This window comes from Procambarus clarkii, chromosome 49 (genome assembly GCF_040958095.1).
Source record: "Procambarus clarkii isolate CNS0578487 chromosome 49, FALCON_Pclarkii_2.0, whole genome shotgun sequence".
NCBI classification, from domain to species: domain Eukaryota; kingdom Metazoa; phylum Arthropoda; class Malacostraca; order Decapoda; family Cambaridae; genus Procambarus; species Procambarus clarkii.
The window spans coordinates 12,750,374-12,773,397 of NC_091198.1; the positions used below are offsets into that span (position 1 = coordinate 12,750,374).

The 23,024-nt window shown below is 45.6% G+C and overlaps 1 protein-coding gene across 1 annotated transcript in view; it reads left to right on the plus strand.

Annotated features, from left to right (window-relative positions):
• The window catches only part of LOC138351228 (uncharacterized), a 45,556-nt gene extending 32,878 nt beyond the window's left edge, over positions 1-12,678 (plus strand). The window contains exon 7 of the mRNA XM_069302864.1: positions 11,921-12,678. Within this exon, the coding sequence (XP_069158965.1) occupies positions 11,921-12,003 (83 nt within the window). The 3' untranslated portion in view covers positions 12,004-12,678. The remainder of the gene's footprint in view (positions 1-11,920) is intronic.
• The last annotated feature ends 10,346 nt before the right edge of the window (positions 12,679-23,024 follow it).

The following is a 23,024-nucleotide window of genomic DNA, read 5'->3' on the forward strand; positions in this document are numbered from 1 at the left end:
TTAAATGGAACTCCAGGATCTGACCAGGGAACACAAACAAAAGTATTCTAAATTACACTTAGAACTAAAGTGTGGCACATGGTAAGGGTGCCTAACTTTGTTACAAGCTTTAAAAGTAGATGAGGAGGTAAAAAGGGAGACCACACAAACCAACCAGCCGCCGTGGAACCCTAACTGAGAAGACCGCCAAGCGGCCTGGGCCTCACTCTCCTGGATTCTCTCTTGGTTAACTGATCGTACAGTAACTATCTCGAATCGCTAATATATTTAATTGCCACCATGCAATTCTAAGTATAACTATACCATCCAAGCTTTACAATACACTAACAAATTATTATCGTAGGGTAACTACAAGGCTAGAGGAATCTAAATGTACATACGTCTGCAAGAACGCAATTACCCGCCATTTGCAAATTTGAGGAAATAATCCTGCGTATAAATAATCAGACAATAACACTCTTTCTTTAATCAAACATATCTGAAACTCTATAATTTAAATAATAGTAATCCAACACATTCAGGGGCTATCACACTAAAATACATACCCCCTCACTGTTTGGCTCGTTGTCGCCATGATGGGGCTTGGTGCGCAGCTGCCGGAGTGTGATGCTCCATGGGTCAGTCCTCTGTCCTTTTGCAACCTTATGCTCCTGCTGCTTCCTTTACCAATTTTGCCAGGCCCCTTTTCCTTTTACTCGTGTTTCTTTTTCTCCCCCCTCTTCTCCTATCAAATTGTCATTTCCTTCCGACCTTTTGCCTGTTTTGATTATTCTTTTGACCTTCTTTTGTTTTGACGCTCAAGTGTTTGAGGAGGCATACTCTTGCACCCGTAGAACTGTAGTACCCAACGTCTCGAGCGAGGGGAACCTTTTATTGTCAATCCTCCTTTCTTCACTGAACCCACTCTTGACGGACTGACGGTTCTTAAAGTGGCGTTTGTGGGGCGTATACTCACGACGCACCCCTGGGGGGCCCGGCAAGATCAGCGATAGCTTCTTGTTGGGTGTCCTGCCTCTAATTGTGGCTCCATGGTGGGTATGGGGGGCACATTCGTGAATGAAAGTTTTTCCTCGTTTTCATGGCTGATAATGTTTCCCTTGTATTTTCTCAGGCTCGTGGGGTGAGCGACCAAGCCCCCGAATCGGACTGTGTTGGAAGACCAGGCCCTGTAGCCCCTGCTGCATTGGGCCCCAACGACCTGACTACTCCCCTCAGCTCCCCTCCCTCCTCTGCGGTAGGGTCGAGTCCCCAGCCCCCAGTGGTGACGACCTCGTCCCCTGGCACGGCTCCGTCTCTCATTGTGACTACTGCGCCTTTTACCCCCATGAATTCCAGGCTTCTCAACGCCGTTCCCGCCACGGCCGCACTCGCACGATCCCTTCCCGTAATACTACTTACAACGCCTTGTTTGGTCCCACTACGTGGGCTAAATACTTTGATCTCCACCATCTGGATTCTACTTCTGATGATTTCTCCCTCCATAAACACCTTGTTGATTCAGTAGATGCCTCTGTTACTTTTAACTCCACCAGTTACGGTATGCGTGTCGTCGCTGCTCCTTCTCAGGATGCAGCTACTCGCTTAGCTGCTTTGTCCTGCATTGGAGAGACCCCTGTTCGGGTCTCCAAGAACGCTCGGTTAAATGCCAGTGTTGGCACTGTACTCCTCTCACACCATGTTGCAACTGATGTTCGGGACCTCAACGATTGCCATGAGGATATTAAACATATCCTCGAAGCCCAAGGCCATTCTGTCCTCCAGGTGGACACGTTTACTCGACCCCCTCGTGTTCATCGCCGTCAGCCCCTTCGAGTTGTAAAAATCACCTTTGATAGTAGGACCCTTCCGCCCTCTATTATTCTTGCTGGTGCCAGATGCTCCGTTCAGAAGTACATTCCCTCTCCTAGTCTTTGCAATAAGTGTTGGAAGTTCGTTAACGGTGTCCTCAAATGCACCAGTACTGTGTATCTGTGCCCCTTGTATGGGGACGATAGTCATTCTAAGTCCGAGTGCACTTCTCCCCAGGCTCGCTGCCTCAATTGCGGTGAAGCCCACCCTACCTTCTCACGCTCGTGTATGCATTACAAACTCGAGGAAGCCGTCCTCAACTTGAAGCACCGTGATCGTCTGTCTTTTCCTGAAGCGAGATGCTAAGTTCATCGTCTCACCCCTTTCGCGGGAGTCTCCCACGCTCGCGTGTTGCGTTCTACCTCTCCTCGTCCTTCCCGTCTTCCTCAGTCTCAACCGTTTCCAGGCCTTAAACCCGACCACACCCACCACCTCCTTCCCTATTCCATTGCCTCCTGTCCCAGATGGTCTCCCTCCCGGTTCTCCATCTGGGATTTCCTCCCTTCCTACCCAGTCCGCCATATCTCCTTTGTCTTCTTCCCCATCTCCCCCCACTTTTTCTTCCCGACCCTTCCCCCAGTCTCTTGATCCTCCACGCCACCTGTCTGTCCAGGCTGATATCCATCATCCTCCCAGCAATCTTCGTGTTGTTCGCTCTCGTTCCTCTTCTGCTGAGACCATTGAGTCTGTCGCCCGGTACGTTTTTACTGGAACGCCTGTCTCTTCGAGTCAGAAACGTAAGCCTGGCTCCTCTCCTTCTTCCTCTCCGGCGGGTAAGAAGGTTTCGCTTTCTTCCTCGCCCCCTCCCTCTGACTCTGTCACTACATCCCCTCCCATTTCAGTAGTCGAACCCCCTGTCTCTGATATGGAGGTTTCTTCCGCCCCCGATTCCCTCTCTGTTGCTGCCCTTCCTGAGGTGCACTCCCTGATTTCTGCCCCCCCCCCCTCCTCCAACTGGCCTTGCCTGCCCCCTCTCAGTTGTCTCCTCCTCCTCCGGACCCCATCAGTCCGCCTCTGGTCTGTTTTCTCGCTCCCTTCGCTCTCTCCTTACTAAGTTTACCCATGCCACCTAACCCTGATTTTGCCGACCCTGCTCCTGATCCAGTCCCTGATCCTAACCCTTATCCTGAGATCCTTTAATAAACTGTGTTCCTCTTTCCTTTAATTTCTTTCTTGTTCTCTGTCACTGTCCTTTCTCTTTGATAATGTCTATTCTTCAGGGAAATATTCGTGGATTTTATGCCAACTTCCATGAACTCCAACTTCTAATTACACAGTTTACACCACTTTGTGTTTGTCTCCAGGAACCGATGTTTGGTGCTCGTCCTGGTCACTTTCGTGGTTATTCCTTTCTTTCCCCCCCCCAGCTTTTGCTGGGGCCCATAACTCTACTGCTCTCTTAATTCGCTCTGATATTCCTTTGCTACTCTCTCTGACTTCTCCTCTCTTCCTCGCGCCCTTCTCCTTTTTTATGACACTGTCTTCAACGCTGCCCTCAGCTCTATCCCTCGCTCTTCCTCCCGGGGCACACGGAAATGTGTTCCCTGGTGCAATGCGGACTGTGCTCGGCGTGCAGCCTGGAAAAAACACCGCCGCCGGCAGACGGCTGATTCTTTTATTCTGTTTCGGAATGCAAGTGTGGTGGCCCGTAGAACCATCCGTACTGCTAAACGTGAGAGTTGGAAATCTTATGTTTCCACCATTATGTCCGATACTCCTCTACCGCAGATCTGGAAGAAGATCCGCAAGATTGCGGGCAAGTTCGTTCCAGATCTCTCACCGGTTCTCCACCTCCGTGGGACTCTTGTGGCGGATTCAGTGAAGGTTGCGGCCGAACTGGGTTCCCACTTTTCTTCTGTTAGCTCTGGTTCTCATCTTCCTCAATCCTTCCTTCTTCGCAAGCCTGTTCTTGAATCTTATCCTTTAGATTTCCACACTCTTCTCCGCCTTCCCTATAATGATCCTTTCTCTCTTTCTCTGCTGATCTACGGCAGCGGGCTCGGATGACATTCATTATGAGATGCTTCGCCATCTCCCTCCGTGCACGTCTCAGTATTTACTGAGTCTGTATAACCAGGTCTGGGAGTCGTCGTCCGTCCCTGAGGACTGGCTCGATGCCGTTGTACTCCCTATTCGGAAACCAGGGTCTCTCGGTACGTCCCCTAAGGACTTCCGCCCTATTGCTTTCACGAGTTGTGTTTGCAAGCTGTTTGAGCTTATGGTAAATGTCCGTCTGATGTGGTTCTTGGAACACCATCACTACCTCTCTCCTTCTCAATTTGGTTTTCGCAAGTGCCGCAGCACGACTGATGTCCTGGTGAACTTGGAGGTCTATATTCGTACTGCTTTTGCTGCGAAGACCTCCGTTGTTGCTGTCCTTTTTTCACCTGGAAAAGGCTTATGACACGACTTGGAGATACCATATTTTGTCCCAACTTCGTTCTTTTGGCCTTCGTGGTAATCTCCCTCTCTTCCTTCAAAGCTTTCTCTCTCGTCGTATCTTTCGAGTCAGGCTTGGTGCCACTCTCTCTGCCTCTTTTCGGCAGTATGAAGGTGTGCCCCAAGGTAGTGTTCTGAGTACTACTCTTTTTCTGGTTGCCCTCAATGGTCTCCTTTCCTCCCTTCCTTCTGGCATCTCCTCCGCTCTTTATGTTGATGATCTTACTCTTTGCTGTCGAGGTGATGATTCGCCTCTCCTTCAACGGCGACTTCAACTTGCGATTGATGCCGTGTTATCTTGGGCCACCAATCATGGCTTCAAGTTCTCTACTACTAAGACTTGTGCCATGACTTTTACTCGGAAGTGGGTCGTTCTTCGTCCCTCTTTGTCACTTTATGGTCATCCCCTTGAGTACAAAGATTCCACGAAGCTTTTGGGGTTATTCTTTGACACTCGTTTATCTTGGTCGCCCCATGTCTCTTACCTCCGTGTTGAATGCTCTAATTAAGGCCCTTAACCTACTTAAGGTTTTGTCCCATACTTCTTGGGAAGCGGATAGGCGCACGCTCCTCTATTTGCATTCCTCTCTCGTCCTGTCTAAGCTCGATTATGGTTGCCCTGCATACTCTTCTGCTTCTCCTTCTACTCTTCGCTGTCTTAATCCTTTGCACCATACTGGGTTGCGCCTCAGCTCTGGTGCTTTTCGTTCAACTCCTACCCTCAGCTTGTACGCTGACGCTGGCTTTCTGTCTCTCCAGGATCGCCGTGATCGCAACAGTCTTCGCTATCTTGTGCGATCCTTACAGCATCCTCACTCTCGCCTCTATCGTGCTTTGACTTTTACCCCTCCTGTAGTTCCTGTTCCTCTTCACCACCTTCCTCTTTCTGTCCGTTTGTCTCACTTACAAGATTCTCTTTCGGTTCGTCTTACTAATGTTTCTCCTCGTATTGTTCCCTCCTTGCCCCCGTGGAGGGTCCCCCTTCCCAAATTTTGTACTTCTCTGACCCGCATCACTAAAGCTTTTATCCCTCCTACAGTTCTGAAACGCCTCTTCCTTGAGCACTTTTCTTCTCACTCCCACTCCGTTCCCATCTTCACCGACGGGTCAAAGTCTGCTGACGGTGTGGGCTACTCTGTTGTTTTTCCTGACTACACTTATATGTGTCGCATTCCTCCGGAGGCTAGCATCTTCACAGCAGAACTCTATGCTATTCTCTATGCTCTTCGTCTCCTGCTTTCCCGGGGGCAATCCACCTTCGTGGTAGTAGTTGACTCTCGTAGTGTCCTCATGGCTTTAGGGTCCTTTAATCCAGTCCACCCTGTGGTCATCGAGATTCAACATTGGCTGTTTCTTATCTCCAGTAAAATTAAGTCGGTAGCGTTTTGCTGCGTTCCCAGCCATATTGGTGTCTCTTTAAATGAGCGTGCGGATGCTGCCGCTAAGGACGCTATCCGCACTTGTCCCATCTCCCATAAAGGTGTTCCTTATTCTGACTTTTACCCAGTTATTCATGCCTCCATCCTTGCCCGATGGCAGAGTTGTTGGTCTTCTGTTCTTGGTAACAAACTGCGTACTCTTAAGAGTCGTGTGTCCCAGTGGCCTTCCTCCTGCCACCGTAACCGGCGGTGGGAAACGGCTCTGGCTAGGTTACGTATTGGCCATATCCGTTTAACTCACGGTCACTTAATGGAGCGCCGCCCTGCTCCTTATTGTCCGAATTGCATTGTCCCTCTCACGGTCGTACATATCCTTGTTGAATGTCCTGACTTCCAGGACGAGCATGTGTCTTGTTTCCCGACTGTACCCCGCGGTCACTTGTCCCTCAATAGAATTCTTGGAGACTCGGATACTTTTGATATCGTTCGCCTTATGCGTTTTTGTTCTCGTATTGGCATCCTTGGTGATATTTAGCGCCCTCTGATTATCCCGCACATTTGATGGTGCTACTTAGCCTTCCCGGTTTGGTGCCTTCTATTGATAATTACTTACTTGCTTACTAAAATACATACACAAACCCTTGGGGTCTGGTAGCTGAGCGGACAGCGTGCAGGACTCGTAGTTCTGTGGCCCAGGTTCGATTCCCAGACCAGGCAGAAACAAATAGGCAAAGTTTCTTTCACCCTGATGCCCCTGTTACCTAGCAGTAAATAGGTACCTGGGAGTTAAACAGCTGTTATGGAGTTGCTTCCTGGGGTGTGTGTGTGTGTGGATGTTATAAATAATAGTGTGTTGGGCTCCTATGGGGAAACTGGTACTATTAAGGGGTAAGGGTAGTTAGAAGACAGAGTAACAAATATGGGAGAGCTAAAAGGCCCGGCCCCCAAAATAAACTATCCACAGTAGTAATAACTTGCTACTAGACCATATATGTTAGTCTAAGCCCGCCAAACACACACCGAAACTACGACGTTGGTACAACGTTCGAACAAGTTTTTATACCGCCTAACCAGTTATAACAACCAATATAGCAAGTTGTAACAACGTTCTAATACGTCATAAACACGTTAAGCCAAGATGTAACAACTTTATTACAAGTTGTAACAAGCGGAAAATAGAGACAGTTTCGGTTTGTGTTTCCAGGGAGGGTTGATCAATGCGCTCCCACACAGGAAGAAGGGATACTCTGTAATTCATGTACTTATTTATTAACCCTTTAACAGCCCCCCATATACACTCACACCAATAACAATAATAATAACTTTACCACACTACCTTACGTTAAAAAGCCTTGGTCCACATAGACAGGATACAAAGTTTACACTAATAACAAGCTAGGGTAAAGTACTACTGGATAAGCACTGAAGCTGGATGCAGCTTAGGGTAGAGACACCACGAGGTACCCTAATACAAAAACACATCACTTAGGGGTACCCAGAACACTGGCAAATACTACCCCCAGGTCTCACCAATCGTTACTACCAGAGTAGGTACACTTAAAAATGCCCCGTACTTAACTTAATGGTACAGGAACTTCAGGTAAGGGAAATAAGTATTAGGAGAAGGGAGGAGAGTAGGGGTGCAGCCACAGAGTAGGTCTCGTGCCCACGAACGCCAGCCAGAGAAGAACGCTCCTAGCGACCAGCTAGGCCTCCCGCATGTCGTGGTGCCGGAAGGAGCCTAATTGATCGTGCAGCTAAGCACATTAAAGATCTTCCCCTATGCAACGTATTGTTACTTTACAAATGATTAGAAAGTATTAGTAAGCAAAGTTGGTGCCTATGTTATTATTTAATAATCAACCCCCCAGCTCAGTCTTTAACTGCTCTTTGAGAAACAAGAATAGTCTTACGTCTGGCAGGGAAGATACAAACAATTGCCGCTCGTGATGCACTCAACTGTACTATCAGAAAGTTTAATAGCTCAATTTTGACCTCTGGTTTCCACTGGAGAACCCAGGGTCGTAACAGTGGAAAAAAAAACATTAGTAGTCAGTTACAGTTGATTGACAGTTGAGAGGCGGGCCGAAAGAGCAGAGCTCAACCCACCCATGAACAACTAGTTGAATACACAAGTTAAGGGTCCCAATTTCATATGTAAAAAATGGCCATACGATCCAGGACCGATTGTCATAATGCAATATTGGTCCTAGGATCGTAACAGTCCTTCCCACCCAGGAGGAAAGAAATGTGGCTACTAGAATAGTATTTTCTTTCTTTTTTTAAAGCATACAATCAACACTCCATTAAAGGTATAAAAATATGGAGAAAGAGAGAAAAATATATGACAATGAATAATTAATGTAACAGGAGAGCCTTAGAACTATACTAAACCTTTGATAGTGGGTTTGTGGTTTCCTGCGGCTCAGATGTACCCTACTTAGGTAACCGAGATAGTAAATCAACTGTCACATTTAGTCATTCCGGTAAGTGGAACACAATAAGGTTAAAATCTTGCAGAAACAACACCCACATGAGAATACTATACGCTTTTTACTATTCTATTAGGGTATTCTTCTAAAAAGAAGAATACTATTCTTCTTTTTCATCTGATGGATTTACCTGATTACCTGATTTACCTGAGGGCTACTAACCCTAGTGGCCTCGACGAGGACAGGAAGCTGGCGGCTTGTCGAAGATCCCCCATTTACCTTGATCTTTTCTATGTATATTTTAAAACTCAACGGTTTGGGCAGTTATGGCCTCAGCGGGTAGGCGGTTGCATGGGTTAATAACCCTGTGGGTGAAAAAGCATCACCTGTTCTCAGTCCTACATTGTGGCTTGTTAAGCTTGAAACCGTTGCTCCTTGTTTGTGTTACATCTGACCTTCAGAAGAAAAATATCCGGATCAACATCCTCTTAACTTGTTCAGTATTTTAAAAGTTTCAGTGAGATCCGCTTTGTCATGTCTGATTTGCAGTGTTGGTAGCCCTGTGGCCTACAAGAGTTCCTGATATGGAAGATAACTTAAATCTTGAATGACTTTTGTTGCCCGGGATTGCACCTTCTCCAGAGAAGCTATGTTCTTCTGGAAATGAGGTCTTCATGCTTGGATACAGTAATCCAAATGGGGACGCAATAGAGACTTATTCAGTTGAACCATTACCGTCTTTTCCTTATAGTCAAAAGTACGCTTGATTACCCCATGAGTTTGGTTAGCTTCTCAGACTGCTGCACCCACCTGTTGTGCAACTTTTAATGAGTGGGGGATTTTGACTCCAAGATCCTTTTCTTTATCAATCTCCTGTAATGTAATCCTATTAATTAGGTAGTTGTGCCGTGGGTTGTTATGCCCCAAATGCATGATCAATATTTAACATTTGTCAATATTAAAAAACATTTGCCAGTCTTCTGACTATTTGTGGAGTTCATTTTTTTCTTCGTAAGGCTTCAATATTATTATTATTCCCCACTTTACCATAAGTGTTTATGTCGTCTGCAAATTTGATGATGTGGTTTGTAATATTCTCATCTATATCATTGATGTGTATGACAAAAAGGGTAGGTCCCAAAATGGACCCTTGTGGCACCCCTCTTATCACATTTCTCCATTCAGATTCGCTTCCATTTAGCACGATCCTTTGATTTCTTTCCTTCAACCATTGTTTTATCCATTCTAATATTTTACCATTTATTCTGTGGGCCTATAATTCCCTTGCCAGTCTTTCATGTGGTACTTTATAGAAAGCTTTAGCAAAATCCATGCATACTATATCCACCGGAAGGCCGTTGTCTGAGTAGCCGGTTACCGTTTCCAAAAATGTGAGCAAGTTTGTAAGGCAGGATTTGTTTTAATGAATCCATGTTGTGTCGTTTGTACAAGGTTGCTCACTGAAAGATGGTGACTGATTCCCTCCCTGAGGATTCTCTCCACGAGGTTGCAGGTGTGTAATGTCATTCTGATCGGACGGTAGTTTTCTGATGAGCTCTTTCTGCCTCTTTTTAAAAATAGGAGTAACATTTGCATATTTCCAATCTAGAGAGACTGTCCCTTGTTCCAGAGATTATGTGAAAAGTAGTTTCAACAGTTGGCATAGTTTTTCTGCTAGTTCCTTTAAGACTTTTGGATTGGATTCCATTAGTTTGTCAATGTTCTTTCTAATTATTTCGCATGTTATGGGTATATCCCTAAATTCATTCTCCACCTCTCCTTCAAACATTTATGTGGGTGATGGGATGTCATCTAACATTTCGAGTGTGAACACTGATGTAAAATAATCATTTTGAGTTTGCTGTCCTGTTATCATACATTATTGCTTGATTAGTATTATCTATTAAGGATCCAACTAAGTTGTTTGTTTTGGTTTTAACTCATATAGGCATAGAACGATTTTGGATCTTTCTTTATGTTTTGAGCACGTTTTATTTTGTAATTTCTTTTGGCTGCTCTGATTTTCTGAGTGGCCACATTTAGTGCCTTTTTGTATAACTCATAATCTATGATGTCCTTCGTGGATTTATACATTCTCCAGAGGTTCCTTTTGGTTACCAATGGTCGTTTTACGACCTGAGTCATCCATCTAGTTCTCTTTCTTGTCGTCTTCTTTTCGACACATATATTTGGACGAGTTCTGTGATGATCCTCTTGAAATTTTGCTATGCTGCTTCAGTGCCATGTTCGCCCATCAGCTCCCTCCAAGAGATGGTTTGCAGTTCCTCTCTCATTCCTTGATAATCACCTCGCTGGTAATCTAGAAATTTATCATGTTTGACCTTTATGAGGGTTCCTTTAAGGTTTAAGTCCCCCATTATTAGGGCTTGGGTTTCAAATGATGCATTGATCACATTATGCAGATCCGCAATTTCATCTGCTGCTGCTGCTGTGTCAGCATTGTTGCATACTCATAGTCATTTTGCTACCATCATGAGATAGTATGTTGTATCATACAGACTCTGAGGAACCCATGGTGTTCAGTTCCTCAGTGTTAGTTACATGGAGGTCTTCCTTCACATACAGCATCACCCCACCTGCTCTTGTTGTTCTGTTCTCTCTGATTGGTGGGTGGTAACCTGGAAGATAGAAATTCCGCTTCTATTATGTCCTCTCGTCCCCAAGTTTTACTGATGCCAATAATGTCGGGATTTTCAGCCTCAGCATATGCACATAATGATTCAAATTTCTTTACTTGGCTTCTGGCATTTGTGAAGAAATAATTTAATCTCCTGACATTATTCCAGGATGGCTGAAAGATTACTCCTGTATTCAGAGCATTACTATTCTCTACATTTCCGTTCTGGTTCTAAACCTGTTTGTCATCTGAGATATATAGATTTAGTTCTGCCTGACTGGGTAAAGGTATTTGACTCCCGTCCCCCTCTGTCTGCAAACCGGGGAAGGGGGTGGTTGACCTCCATCCTTGATTTCTTTCTTCATTGAATTGAAAACCATTGCTACTGATGCACTGACGAAAAAGTGTGAAAATCTGGCTAATATGTATCACAAAGACTTGAATTATAATGACCTTTTAAATGAATGTGAGCATCTCAAGCACTACATGGCTCTTGATGAAAATTGTGAGAGACTCCTTGCACTGTACAGAAAACTAATTTCGGACAATTTGAAATCTATATTCCCAAATGTTAAAATTGCACTCAGCGTGTTCATGTGCTTGATGGTGACCAACTGTACAGGAGAACGTTCTTTTTCAAGACTGAAACTTATATAAAAATCTGTTTCGTAGCGCAATGGTGCAGCATCGTTTGAACTGGCTTTCACTCATGTGCATGGTATATGACATCCTGAAGACCATTGACTTCAAGCCAATAATAAAGCAGTTCTCTGAAAAGAAATGCAGTAAATGGTTGTTATAATAAGAAGTTCGTAGTAATTTCATACTGTGCCAACTAATCAGTATAGTTTACTGAGTATTATTGTGTTTTTCAACCCTTGTCTATTGTTCATATGATTATCACGTTGCATAGTTGCTTCTCTACAGCATGTTTTTAATTATTTAACACCAGTTTTGTTGAAGTGCAAATAAAATAAATATATGTTAATATTATTGACCATTTATGTTTGATTCCTGTGAGTGGTTGTCGTAGAGGCCCCAGTACACTGGTGTGCCCAGGGGCCCATAATGCTGCGAAGACGGCCCTAGGAGAGAGATATGTGTAATAAGTTTGTATAACTTTTCATGCTCAGCAAACTTGTGTTCCTCGTCTCTAATGTCTAACATTTACGTTAATCTTTCAGTGGGCAAGACGGCTCGTTACATAACCTTCTACAAGAACACTGGCGCCAACCTTTGTCTGTGCAAAGTGAAAGTCTACAGTTAGTGATTACTTCAACAGTTATCAAGTCCTGGAGCCCCAATATAGCCACAACAGCTGTTTAATCACCTTATTTTCGTGATTTACACACACACTCACACAAACACACACACACACACACACACACACACACACACACACACACACACACACACACACACACACACACACACACACACACACACACACACACACACATAATCAGTATCGTGGGGAGCAAAATTAGTAGATGTTATAGACAGGAATTTCCTGACACAACATGTGAAGGAAGACACAAGGGAAAGAGGAGGAGATGCACCGAGCCTATTAGACCTGATTTTCACCCAGAACGTAGAAGATATCGAGAATTTAGAGCATGAAATACCTCTAGGGGCCAGTGATCATTGTGTCCTAGTCTTTGACTACATGATGGAATTCAAACTTATGACCATGGGACAAGAGATCTGGGAAAGGAGAGCTGACTACAGGAAAGGGGACTATATGAGGATAAGGGACTATCTGGGTGAAGTGCAGTGGGAGGAAGAAATTAGAGGAAAAACAGTCCAAGATATGATGGACCTAGTAATACAGAAATGCCAGGAGGCCGAAGAGAGATTTATACCAACGGTAAAGGGAAAAAATAAGAAGGAATATAATAACCCATGGTTTAATAGACAGTGTCAGGAAGCAAAAATGGCCAGCAGACGGGAGTGGAGGAAGTACAGAAGACAAAGAACAGAGGACAACAGAAGCAGATACAACAGAGCTAGGAACGATTACATTAACATAAGACGAACATCGGAAAGGGACTATGAGAACGATATTGCAATCAAAGCGAAAAAACAACCTAAGTTACTACACAGTCATATAAGAAGAAAAATGTCGGTGAACGACCAAGTGACAAGACTAAGGAAGACAGAGGGGGCATATACTGAAAGTGACAAGGAAATCTGCGAGGCACTGAATGCCAGTTTCCATGGAGTGTTCACTACCGAGCCTGAGCAGCTCCCATTGTTGGAAGGGGTTACCCTAGATGAAAGACTATCAGATATAGAGGTGACAGCAGAGGAGGTAATGAAACAGTTGACAACTCTAGATGCAACTAAAGCAGTTGGACCAGACAAAGTATCACCGTGGATACTAAAAGAAGCAGCACAGGCCCTCAGCGTGCCTCTGGCAATCATCTTTAATGAGTCACTTATGTCAGGAGAATTGCCCAGTTGCTGGAAGAAGGCAAATGTCGTGCCGATCTTCAAGAAAGGAGATAGGGAGGAGGCACTTAACTACAGACCTGTATCACTGACAAGCATCCCCTGTAAAATACTGGAAAGAATAATTAGGCTGCGACTGGTTGCACACCTGGAGAACATTAGGTTTGTGAACAAACATCAACATGGGTTCTGGACAGGGAAATCGTGCCTAACAAACCTTCTGGAATTCTATGATAAAATAACGAGGATAAGACAGGACAGAGATGGTTGGGCAGACTGCATATTTCTGGACTGCCAAAAAGCCTTTGATACAGTACCGCACATGAGACTGCTGTTCAAGCTCGAGAGGCAGGCGGGGGTGGGGGGAAAGGTCCTAGAATGGATAAGGAACTACCTAACAGGAAGGAGCCAAAGAGTTACGGTAAGGGGCGAGAAGTCGGACTGGCGAACAGTAACAAGTGGAGTACCACAAGGATCGGTGCTGGGACCAATTCTATTTCTTGTATATGTTAACGACATGTTTACAGGCGTAGAGTCCTACATGTCGATGTTTGCGGATGATGCAAAGTTGATGAGAAGAGTTGTGACAGATGAGGATTGCAGGATCCTCCAAGAGGACCTGAACAGATTGCAGAGATGGTCAGAGAAATGGCTACTAGAATTCAACACGAGCAAATGTAAAGTTATGGAAATGGGACTAGGAGATAGGAGACCAAAGGGACAGTACACAATGAAGGGGAACAGCCTACCTGTAACGACGCGTGAAAGAGACCTGGGGGTGGACGTAACACCTAATCTATCTCCTGAGGCACATATTAATAGGATAACGACAGCAGCGTACTCTACACTGGCAAAAGTTAGAACATCATTCAGAAACCTAAGTAAGGAGGCATTTAGGGCGCTTTACACTGCCTACGTAAGGCCAGTCTTAGAGTATGCCGCCTCATCATGGAGTCCCCATCTGAAGAAGCATATAATGAAACTGGAAAAGGTTCAGAGGTTTGCAACGAGACTCGTCCCAGAGCTACGAGGGATGGGGTATGAAGAGCGCCTGAGGGAACTGTGCCTTACGACACTAGAAAGAAGAAGGGAGAGGGGGACATGATAGGAACGTATAAGATACTCAGAGGAATTGACAGAGTGGACATAGACGAAATGTTCACACGGAATAGTAACAGAACGAGAGGACATGGATGGAAGCTTGAAACTCAGATGAGTCACAGAGATGTTAGGAAGTTTTCTTTTAGCGTGAGAGTAGTGGGGAAATGGAATGCACTTCAGGAACAGGTTGTGGAAGCAAATACTATTCATAATTTTAAAACCAGGTATGATAGGGAAATAGGACAGGAGTCATTGCTGTAAACAACCGATGCTCGAAAGGCGGGATCCAAGAGTCAATGCTCGATCCTGCAGACACAACTAGGTGAGTACACACAAACACACACACACACACACACACACACACACATACACACACACACACACACACACACACACACACACACACACACACACACACACACACACACACACACACACACACACACACACACACATACACACATACACACATACACACACACATTTCAGCTCTGGAGAGAGTCACACGTTGTGTCCGTAGGGTCCGCGAATAACATCAATTATCTCGAGACATTGAAGGGTCACCGAGACAAGAAACATAGTTTTTTGTCACAGAAGTGTACGCAAACGCAGTGATCAAGTGTATAGTGAGCTCCTGCAGCGGTAGAGCAATTAAGAAACAAAAATAAGGCCGAGTGGCAAGATCAGTGTGTACCGTTGGGTCAGCCTAGCCACCCAGCCTAGCAGGACCTACGTTTTGTTTTGCTGAGTAATGTGTTGTGAAGCGGTTTGTAGCATACTTAGTGATTGATCCCCCGAAGTGTGTGCACCGTTTAGGATCGTATACTAAGTGCACATAGTGGTGACGACCAGTGAGGAAGATAGGAACGAATGTTACCAGGAGCACGTGGAGACAACAGTAGCACGTGGAGACAACATTGATACCAGAGAGAGGAGAGGACAAGCGACCAACCCCGTCATAAGGACATCTCTTCAAACTCACCTAGGCGTGCTTGCTTGGGGTGAGCTGACGGTAGGTACCCCTCTCTAGGTCATCAATAAGGTGTACAGAGTGACTTAAAATACCTAATTTAAAGTAGGTCTCAATATCTCAAATATACAACTCCGTGGCTCACTTGGGTGGTACTTGGGTGGGGCTTGACACATGATACCCTGGTGACCGCTCACCATCTCACCCCACACCTTCCCACGCCTTACACTGCCCCAAGACACCCCCCTACCCCTCCCCCTATACACAAACACCCCCGCACCCAACACACACACACACACACACACACACACACACACACACACACACACACACACACACACACGCACACGCACACGCGCACACGCACACACGCACACACGCACACACGCACACGCACGCACACAAAGACACACACGGACACACACACACGCACACACACACGCACATACAGACACACTCACAGACACACACACACACACACACACACACACACACACACACACACACACACACACACACACACACACACAGGTCAAGCGGGATGGTAAGACAACAGAATGAAGCTGGAGGAGAGGGACTGGACGAGTCATTCATGGAGATGATTGCTAAGGCATGGAAGGAAGTCAGTGGTGAATTGAAGGACCTGAGGGAAACTATATGTAAGCTGCAGATAGAACTAAGTGCAGCACAAGAGGAGATAAAAAGCCTAAAAACAGGCCCTCCTCAGACTCTGGCCCAGGGGACCAACCCCCAGGTGCCAGGAGATGTAGCTATGGCAGGAACCCCTACAATTGGCCCAACCTTTGCTGAAATGCTCAAGAGCCCAGGAGCAATGTCCACAGTCAAGGATGTTGTAATGAAAGCAGTAACCTCACAGGAGGCAGCTAGATGCACAAGCCAGCTAATGGAAAGGAAAAGAGCTGTAGTAGTGGTAGGTGTCGAGGAACAAGAGGGCTCCACAAGGGAGGAAACGAGGACTAAAGACAAAGCTGCAGTGGCAGGGATATTAAAGGAGATAGGAATGGAAGGGGCTGAACGAGACATAGAACAGTTTTTCCGGATTGGCCAGTACAACAGAGACAAAAAAAGATTGATCAAGGTAGTATTCAAGAGCGAGGACATCAAAGAGGACATTCTAGTAAGGAAGAACAAACTGAGGCATGCAAGGAACTACAAAGAGGTATATGTTCAGAGGGACATGACCAGAGACGAGATAGTAAGGGCAGCAGATGCAAGGAAAAGGCGCAAGGAGAGGGAAGAGAGCCAGGGAACCTCAGCCTCCAACCCAGCAATCCCAGAGGGGAGTGGGGAACCCCAATCCAGCAACCCAGGAACCCCAGGGGGGAATGCAACACCCCAGTCCACCACCCAATAGGGCCCTCTCTACCCCCCAGCACAAACCCTTCCTTGCCCCTGCATAATGCCCATCATGAAACCCAAATCCTCCCCCTCCCCTTACCCCAAGTAGCCCCTGCTTTCCCAACCCCTGGTCTTCTCCCTGCCCCAAGCAGGCCTGAGCAAGACCAAAGCCCTCTATCCCCCACTCCACCTCCCTCCAAACCCCTGTCAACTACACCGCAGGAGGGCGTGCCCTCTCCCCAAGCAATCCCTGCTCCCCCACCCCCAGGACTTCTTCCTGACCCAAGCAGGCCTGAGGAAGACCTAAGCCCTCCACCCCCCACCCCACCTCCCCCTGAACCCCTGGCAACTACCTCACAGGAGGAGGAGCCTACCCAAGTAGCAAGGACCATAGAACAACCTCCTACACTTGTAGGGAGTGTGGGTGAAATTGGATATAAGAAAGTGAGCTTCAAGGTAATGTACTCAAACATTGATGGGATTACCAATAAAGCAAGTGAACTGGCAGAAAGGGTGCAAGAAGAAAACCCTGATGTAATAGGACTAACAGAAACAAAATTGTCAGGAGTCATAACAGATGCTGTGTTTCCAAAGGACTACTATATAGTAAGGAAAGAGAGGGAAGGGAGGAGGTGGAGGAGTGGCCCTGCTGATAAGGAAGGACTGGAGTTTTGATGAGATGGAAATTCCGGGCTGTGACGGATTCAGAGATTACATAACAGGAACTATAACAATGGGTGGACCTAAGATAATAGTGACAGTCATTTACAACCCTCCCCTAAATGACAGAAGACCTAGACAGGAGTTTGATAGGAACAACATGGCAACTATTAATATAATAGAGAGAGCAGCTTCAGTTGCCTGCAGGAATGGCTCAAGACTCTTAATCATGGGTGATTTCAACCATGGAAAGATAGACTGGGAGAATGGGGACCCACATGGTGGTGCAGATACGTGGCGAGCTAAACTCTTGGAAGTGGCAACAAGGAATTTTCTGAGCCAGCATGTCAAGGAACCCACAAGAATGAGAGGCAATGATGAACCAGCTAGACTCGACTTAATATTCACCCTAAATGAGTCAGAAATAAGGGAAGTCAAAGTTGAAGCCCCCATAGGAATGAGTGACCACAGTGTACTAACCTTTGAGTACTTGGTGGAGGTAGGGATAACCTATCCAAGGATGGGAGTGGAGGGGAAAAGACTGAATTACCGAAGAGGAAAATATGACGAGATGAGGAACTTCCTAATGGGAATACCATGGGAAACAGAACTTAGAGACAAGAATGTGCAGGTCATGATGGATATTGTCACCCAAAAGTGCCAGGAAGCTGCAGACAGGTTTATCCCCGTCCAAAAGGAGAAAAACGAAAAACAACAGAAAAACCCATGGTTCAACCAGGAATGTAAGGTAGCGAAACAACTGAGTAAAAGAACATGGAGAAACTACAGAAATAACAGAACACCAGAGAGCAGGGAGAGGTACCAGAGGGCCAGAAATGAGTACATCAGAGTGAGGAGGGAAGCAGAGAGACAGTTTGAAAATGACATCGCGAGTAAAGCCAAGACCCAACCAAAGCTGCTCCACAGCCATATCAGGAGGAAAACAGCAGTGAAGGAACAAGTGATGAAGCTGCGGAAAGGGGAGAACAGATACACAGAGAATGACAAGGAGGTGTGTGAAGAACTCAACAAGAGATTCCAGGAGGTCTTCACAATAGAACAAGGAGAAGCCCCTGCACTAAATGAGGAGGCGGCAACCTTGGAAACCTTGGAGGAATTTGACCTCACCAGTGATGAGGTCAAAAGGTGTCTGCTGGAGCTAGATGTGACAAAGGCTGTTGGGCCTGATAGAATCTCACCATGGATACTAAAGGAAGGTACAGAAGCACTAAGTGTGCCACTCTCTATGGTGTATAACAGGTCACTGGAAACAGGAGACTTACCAGAAAGTTGGAAGACAGCTAACGTGGTCCCAATATACAAAAAGGGTGACAGGCAACAGGCACTGAATTACAGGCCAGTTTCCTTAACTTGTATACCATGCAAGGTGCTGGAGAAGATCGTGAGGAAAAGGCTCGTAGAGCATCTGGAGGGAAATAACTTTGTAACGCACCACCAACATGGGTTCAGAGATGGTAAATCGTGCCTCACAGGGTTAATAGAATTTTATGACCAGGCAACGAAAATTAGGCAGGAAAGAGAAGGGTGGGCCGACTGCATTTTCCTGGATTGCCAAAAAGCCTTCGACACAGTACCCCATAAAAGGCTGTTAAAAAAGTTGGAGCAACAGGCAGGAGTAAAAGGGAAGGTGCTCCAGTGGATAAGGGAGTACTTAAGCAACAGGAAACAGCGAGTAACGGTGAGGGGGAAGACATCAGAGTGGCGAGATGTCACCAGCGGAGTCCCACAGGGCTCAGTACTTGGACCCATCCTGTTTCTAATATATGTGAACGATCTTCCAGAGGGTATAGACTCATTCCTCTCGATGTTTGCTGATGATGCAAAAATTATGAGAAGAATCAAGACGGATGAAGATAGACAGAGACTACAGGATGACCTGGATAAACTGGAGGAATGGTCTAGAAAATGGCTGCTGAAGTTCAACTCTGGAAAGTGTAAGGTGATGAAATTAGGCGAAGGGAGCAGGAGGCTGAACACAAGGTATCATCTGGGAGGGGAAATCCTGCAAGAATCAAATAGAGAGAAGGATCTGGGGGTTGATATCACACCGAACCTGTCCCCAGAGGCCCACATCAAAAGAATATCATCAGCGGCATATGCTAGACTGGCCAACATAAGAACTGCTTTCAGAAACTTGTGTAAGGAATCTTTCAGAACCCTGTATACCACTTATGTAAGACCAATCCTGGAGTATGCAGCTCCAGCCTGGAGTCCATACCTAGTTAAACACAAGACAAAGTTAGAGAAGATTCAGCGGTATGCCACCAGGCTCGTCCCGGAACTGAGAGGATTGAGCTACGAGGAAAGGCTAAAGGAGCTGAACCTCACATCCCTGGAAAACAGAAGAGTAAGGGGAGACATGATAACCACCTACAAAATTCTCAGGGGAATTGACAGGGTGGACAAAGACAAACTCTTCAGCACGGGTGGGACACGAACAAGGGGACACAGGTGGAAACTTAGTACCCAGATGAGCCACAGAGACGTTAGAAAGAATTTTTTCAGTGTCAGAGTAGTTAATAAATGGAACGCACTAGGAAGTGATGTGGTGGAGGCTGACTCCATACACAGTTTCAAATGTAGGTATGATAGAGCCCAGTAGGCTCAGGAATCTGTACACCAGTTGATTGACAGTTGAGAGGCGGGACCAAAGAGCCAAAGCTCAACCCCCGCAAGCACAATTAGGTGAGTACAATTAGGTGAGTACATACACACACACACATACACACGCACGCACGCACACACACACACACACACACACACACACACACACACACACACACACACACACACACACACACACACACACACACACACACACACACACACACACACACACACACACACACACACACACACACACACACACACACACACACACACACACACACACACACACACACACACACACACACACACACACACACACGCACACACACACACGCACGCACACACACACACACACACACACATGACATGAATAACACATGACAAATCGCCAACATGGATTCAGGGAGGGTAAATCTTGCCTGACAGCCTTAATAGAATTCTACGACCAGGTGACAAAGACTAAGCAAGAAAGAGAGGGCTGGGCGGACTGCATTTTCTTGGATTGTCGGAAAGCCTTTGACACAGTACCGCATAAGAGGCTGGTACATAAGCTGGAGAGACAGGCAGGTGTAGCTGGTAAAGTGCTCTAGTGGATAAGGGAGTACCTAAGCAATAGGAAGCAGAGAGTTACGGTGAGGGGTGAGACCTCCGATTGGCGTGAAGTCACCAGTGGAGTCCCACAGGGCTCTGCACTCGGTCCTATCTTGTTTCTGATATATGTAAATGATCTCCCAGAGGGTATAGATTCATTTCTCAATGTTTGCGGACGGTGCCAAAATTATGAGAAGGATTAAGACAGAAGAGGACTGTTTGAGGCTTCAAGAAGACCTAGACAAACTGAAGGAATGGTCGAACAAATGGTTGTTAGAGTTTAACCCAACCAAATGTAATGTAATGAAGATAGGTGTAGGGAGCAGGAGGCCAAATACAAGGTATCATCTGGGAGAGGAAATTCTTCAGGAGTCAGAGAAAGAAAAAGACTTGGGAGTTGATATCACGCCAGACCTGTCTCCTGCAGCCCATATCAAGAGGATAACATCAGTGGCATATGCCAGGCTGGCCAACATACGAACGGCATTCAGAAACTTGTGTAAAGAATCATTCAGAACTTTGTATACCACATATGTCAGGCCAATCCTGGAGTATGCAGCGACAGCATGGAGTCCATATCTAGTCAAGGATAAGACTAACCTGGAAAAGGTTCAAAGGTTTGCCACCAGACTAGTACCCGAGCTGAGAGGTATGAGCTACGAGGAGAGACTACGGGAATTAAACCTCACTTCGCTGGAAGACAGAAAAGTTAGGTGGGACATGATCACCACATTCAGGATTCTCAAGGGAATTGAGAGAGTGGATAAAGACAGGCTATTTAACACAAGGGGCACACGCACTAGGGGACACAGGTGGAAACTGAGCGCCCAAATGAGCCACAGAGATATTAGAAAAAACTTTTTTAGTATCAGAGTGATGGACAAATGGAATGCATTCGGAGGTAATGTGGTGGAGGCTGACTCCATACACAGTTTCAAGTGTAGATATGATAGAAGCTCAATAGGCTCAGGAATCTGTACACCTGTTGATTAACGGTTGAGAGGCGGGACCAAAGAACCAGAGCTCAACCCCCGCACACACAACTAGGTGAGTACAACTAGGTGAGTACACACACACACACACACACACGCACGCACGCAAGCACGCACACACACACACACACACACACACACACACACACACACACACACACACACACACACACACACACACACACACACACACACACACACACTTGCTGGACGTGGCAACAAGGAACTTTCTAAGCCAGCACATCAAGGAAGGTTATATTACATTGTTGACATGACTGTGTCAGTGTATTCTGTTTATTATTGGTTATTGATAAGTGTGTCAGTGTGCCGTATTGTTTAATACTATTAGATGGTCTCCGTGACCTGATGAACTTTGATTTAGTGCAATTATTGTCGGTCTCTGTGACCCGTATTGTTGTGACTCATTGTCAGCGTTGTGTATTGTTGCATTGGTCTCAGTGACCCCATACAATATATTTTGTGTACATCTATCTGTGAGATGTCAGTGTAACTTCGTGTTCAGTATCTCGAGACGTCAGTGTAACTCCATGTTCATTTGTTCTTGAGACGTCAGTATATCCTGGGTTCATTTATTCTCGAGACGTCAGTGTAACTTGTGTTCAGTACCTTGAGACGTCAGTATACTTTGTGTTGTTCAATCTTGCGAAATGAGTGTACTTTGTGTTCAGTGCCTTGTGGAGTCAGTATACTCCGTGTTTTACTATTCTTGATACATCAGTGTAACATAGTGTTCATTATTCTTGAAGTCAGTGTATTGAATTAACGTAGTTAATTATTGTTTGATTTAGTAAATGGTTATTAGTAATCGTGTTGACTAATCGGCGTTTGTTAGCGGTCTCAGTGACGCTGAGCCATAACGTAAATTCTTCATGAATTGAGGTGAACTGTTAAGTTGTGACAGACTCTTGGACGATTACTCAGGGATTGCTAATTACCCATGCGCTGCTATGGATTTCATTAACATTGCTTCGATTTGTTAACTGTTTGTGTTGACAGAGTGTGTTAACGTAGCTTACACTGTTTTGATTTGTATGTCTTGGAGATATAATAACGTAATTGTATTTACTTAGTAAAGTAACATAATCAATTGAGTGTTGCATGGAAGACTCAGTGACAGGTCTGTCCGTTGTTGTTTCAATCATCAATCACCCCACGCTGGTCACGGATCTCACATCTGGCACCAATGTGGGGGTCATTGTCCTTTCACGGTGCATTATTGCTTCTTGGTGCAGTCTAGTCGAGTTGCCATTGCGTCTGGAGTGGTTGCCCACTATTGTCAAGAGTAGGACTGCTTCCGAACTGGAAGCAGTTATTCCGGTTACCTTAGCCTTGTCAAGCACCACACCAGACATTAACGTAATGTCAAATGATTCCTGCTATGTATCGTTAGTATTAAGTTTTATGAATAAACTAATTGTTGAACTACAAGTGCCTTTACGTGCACACATTCAGAACCCAGTACCGACCTTGCCATTATTTCTGTTATAAACGTGATCCCTTTTTATGTTGCCT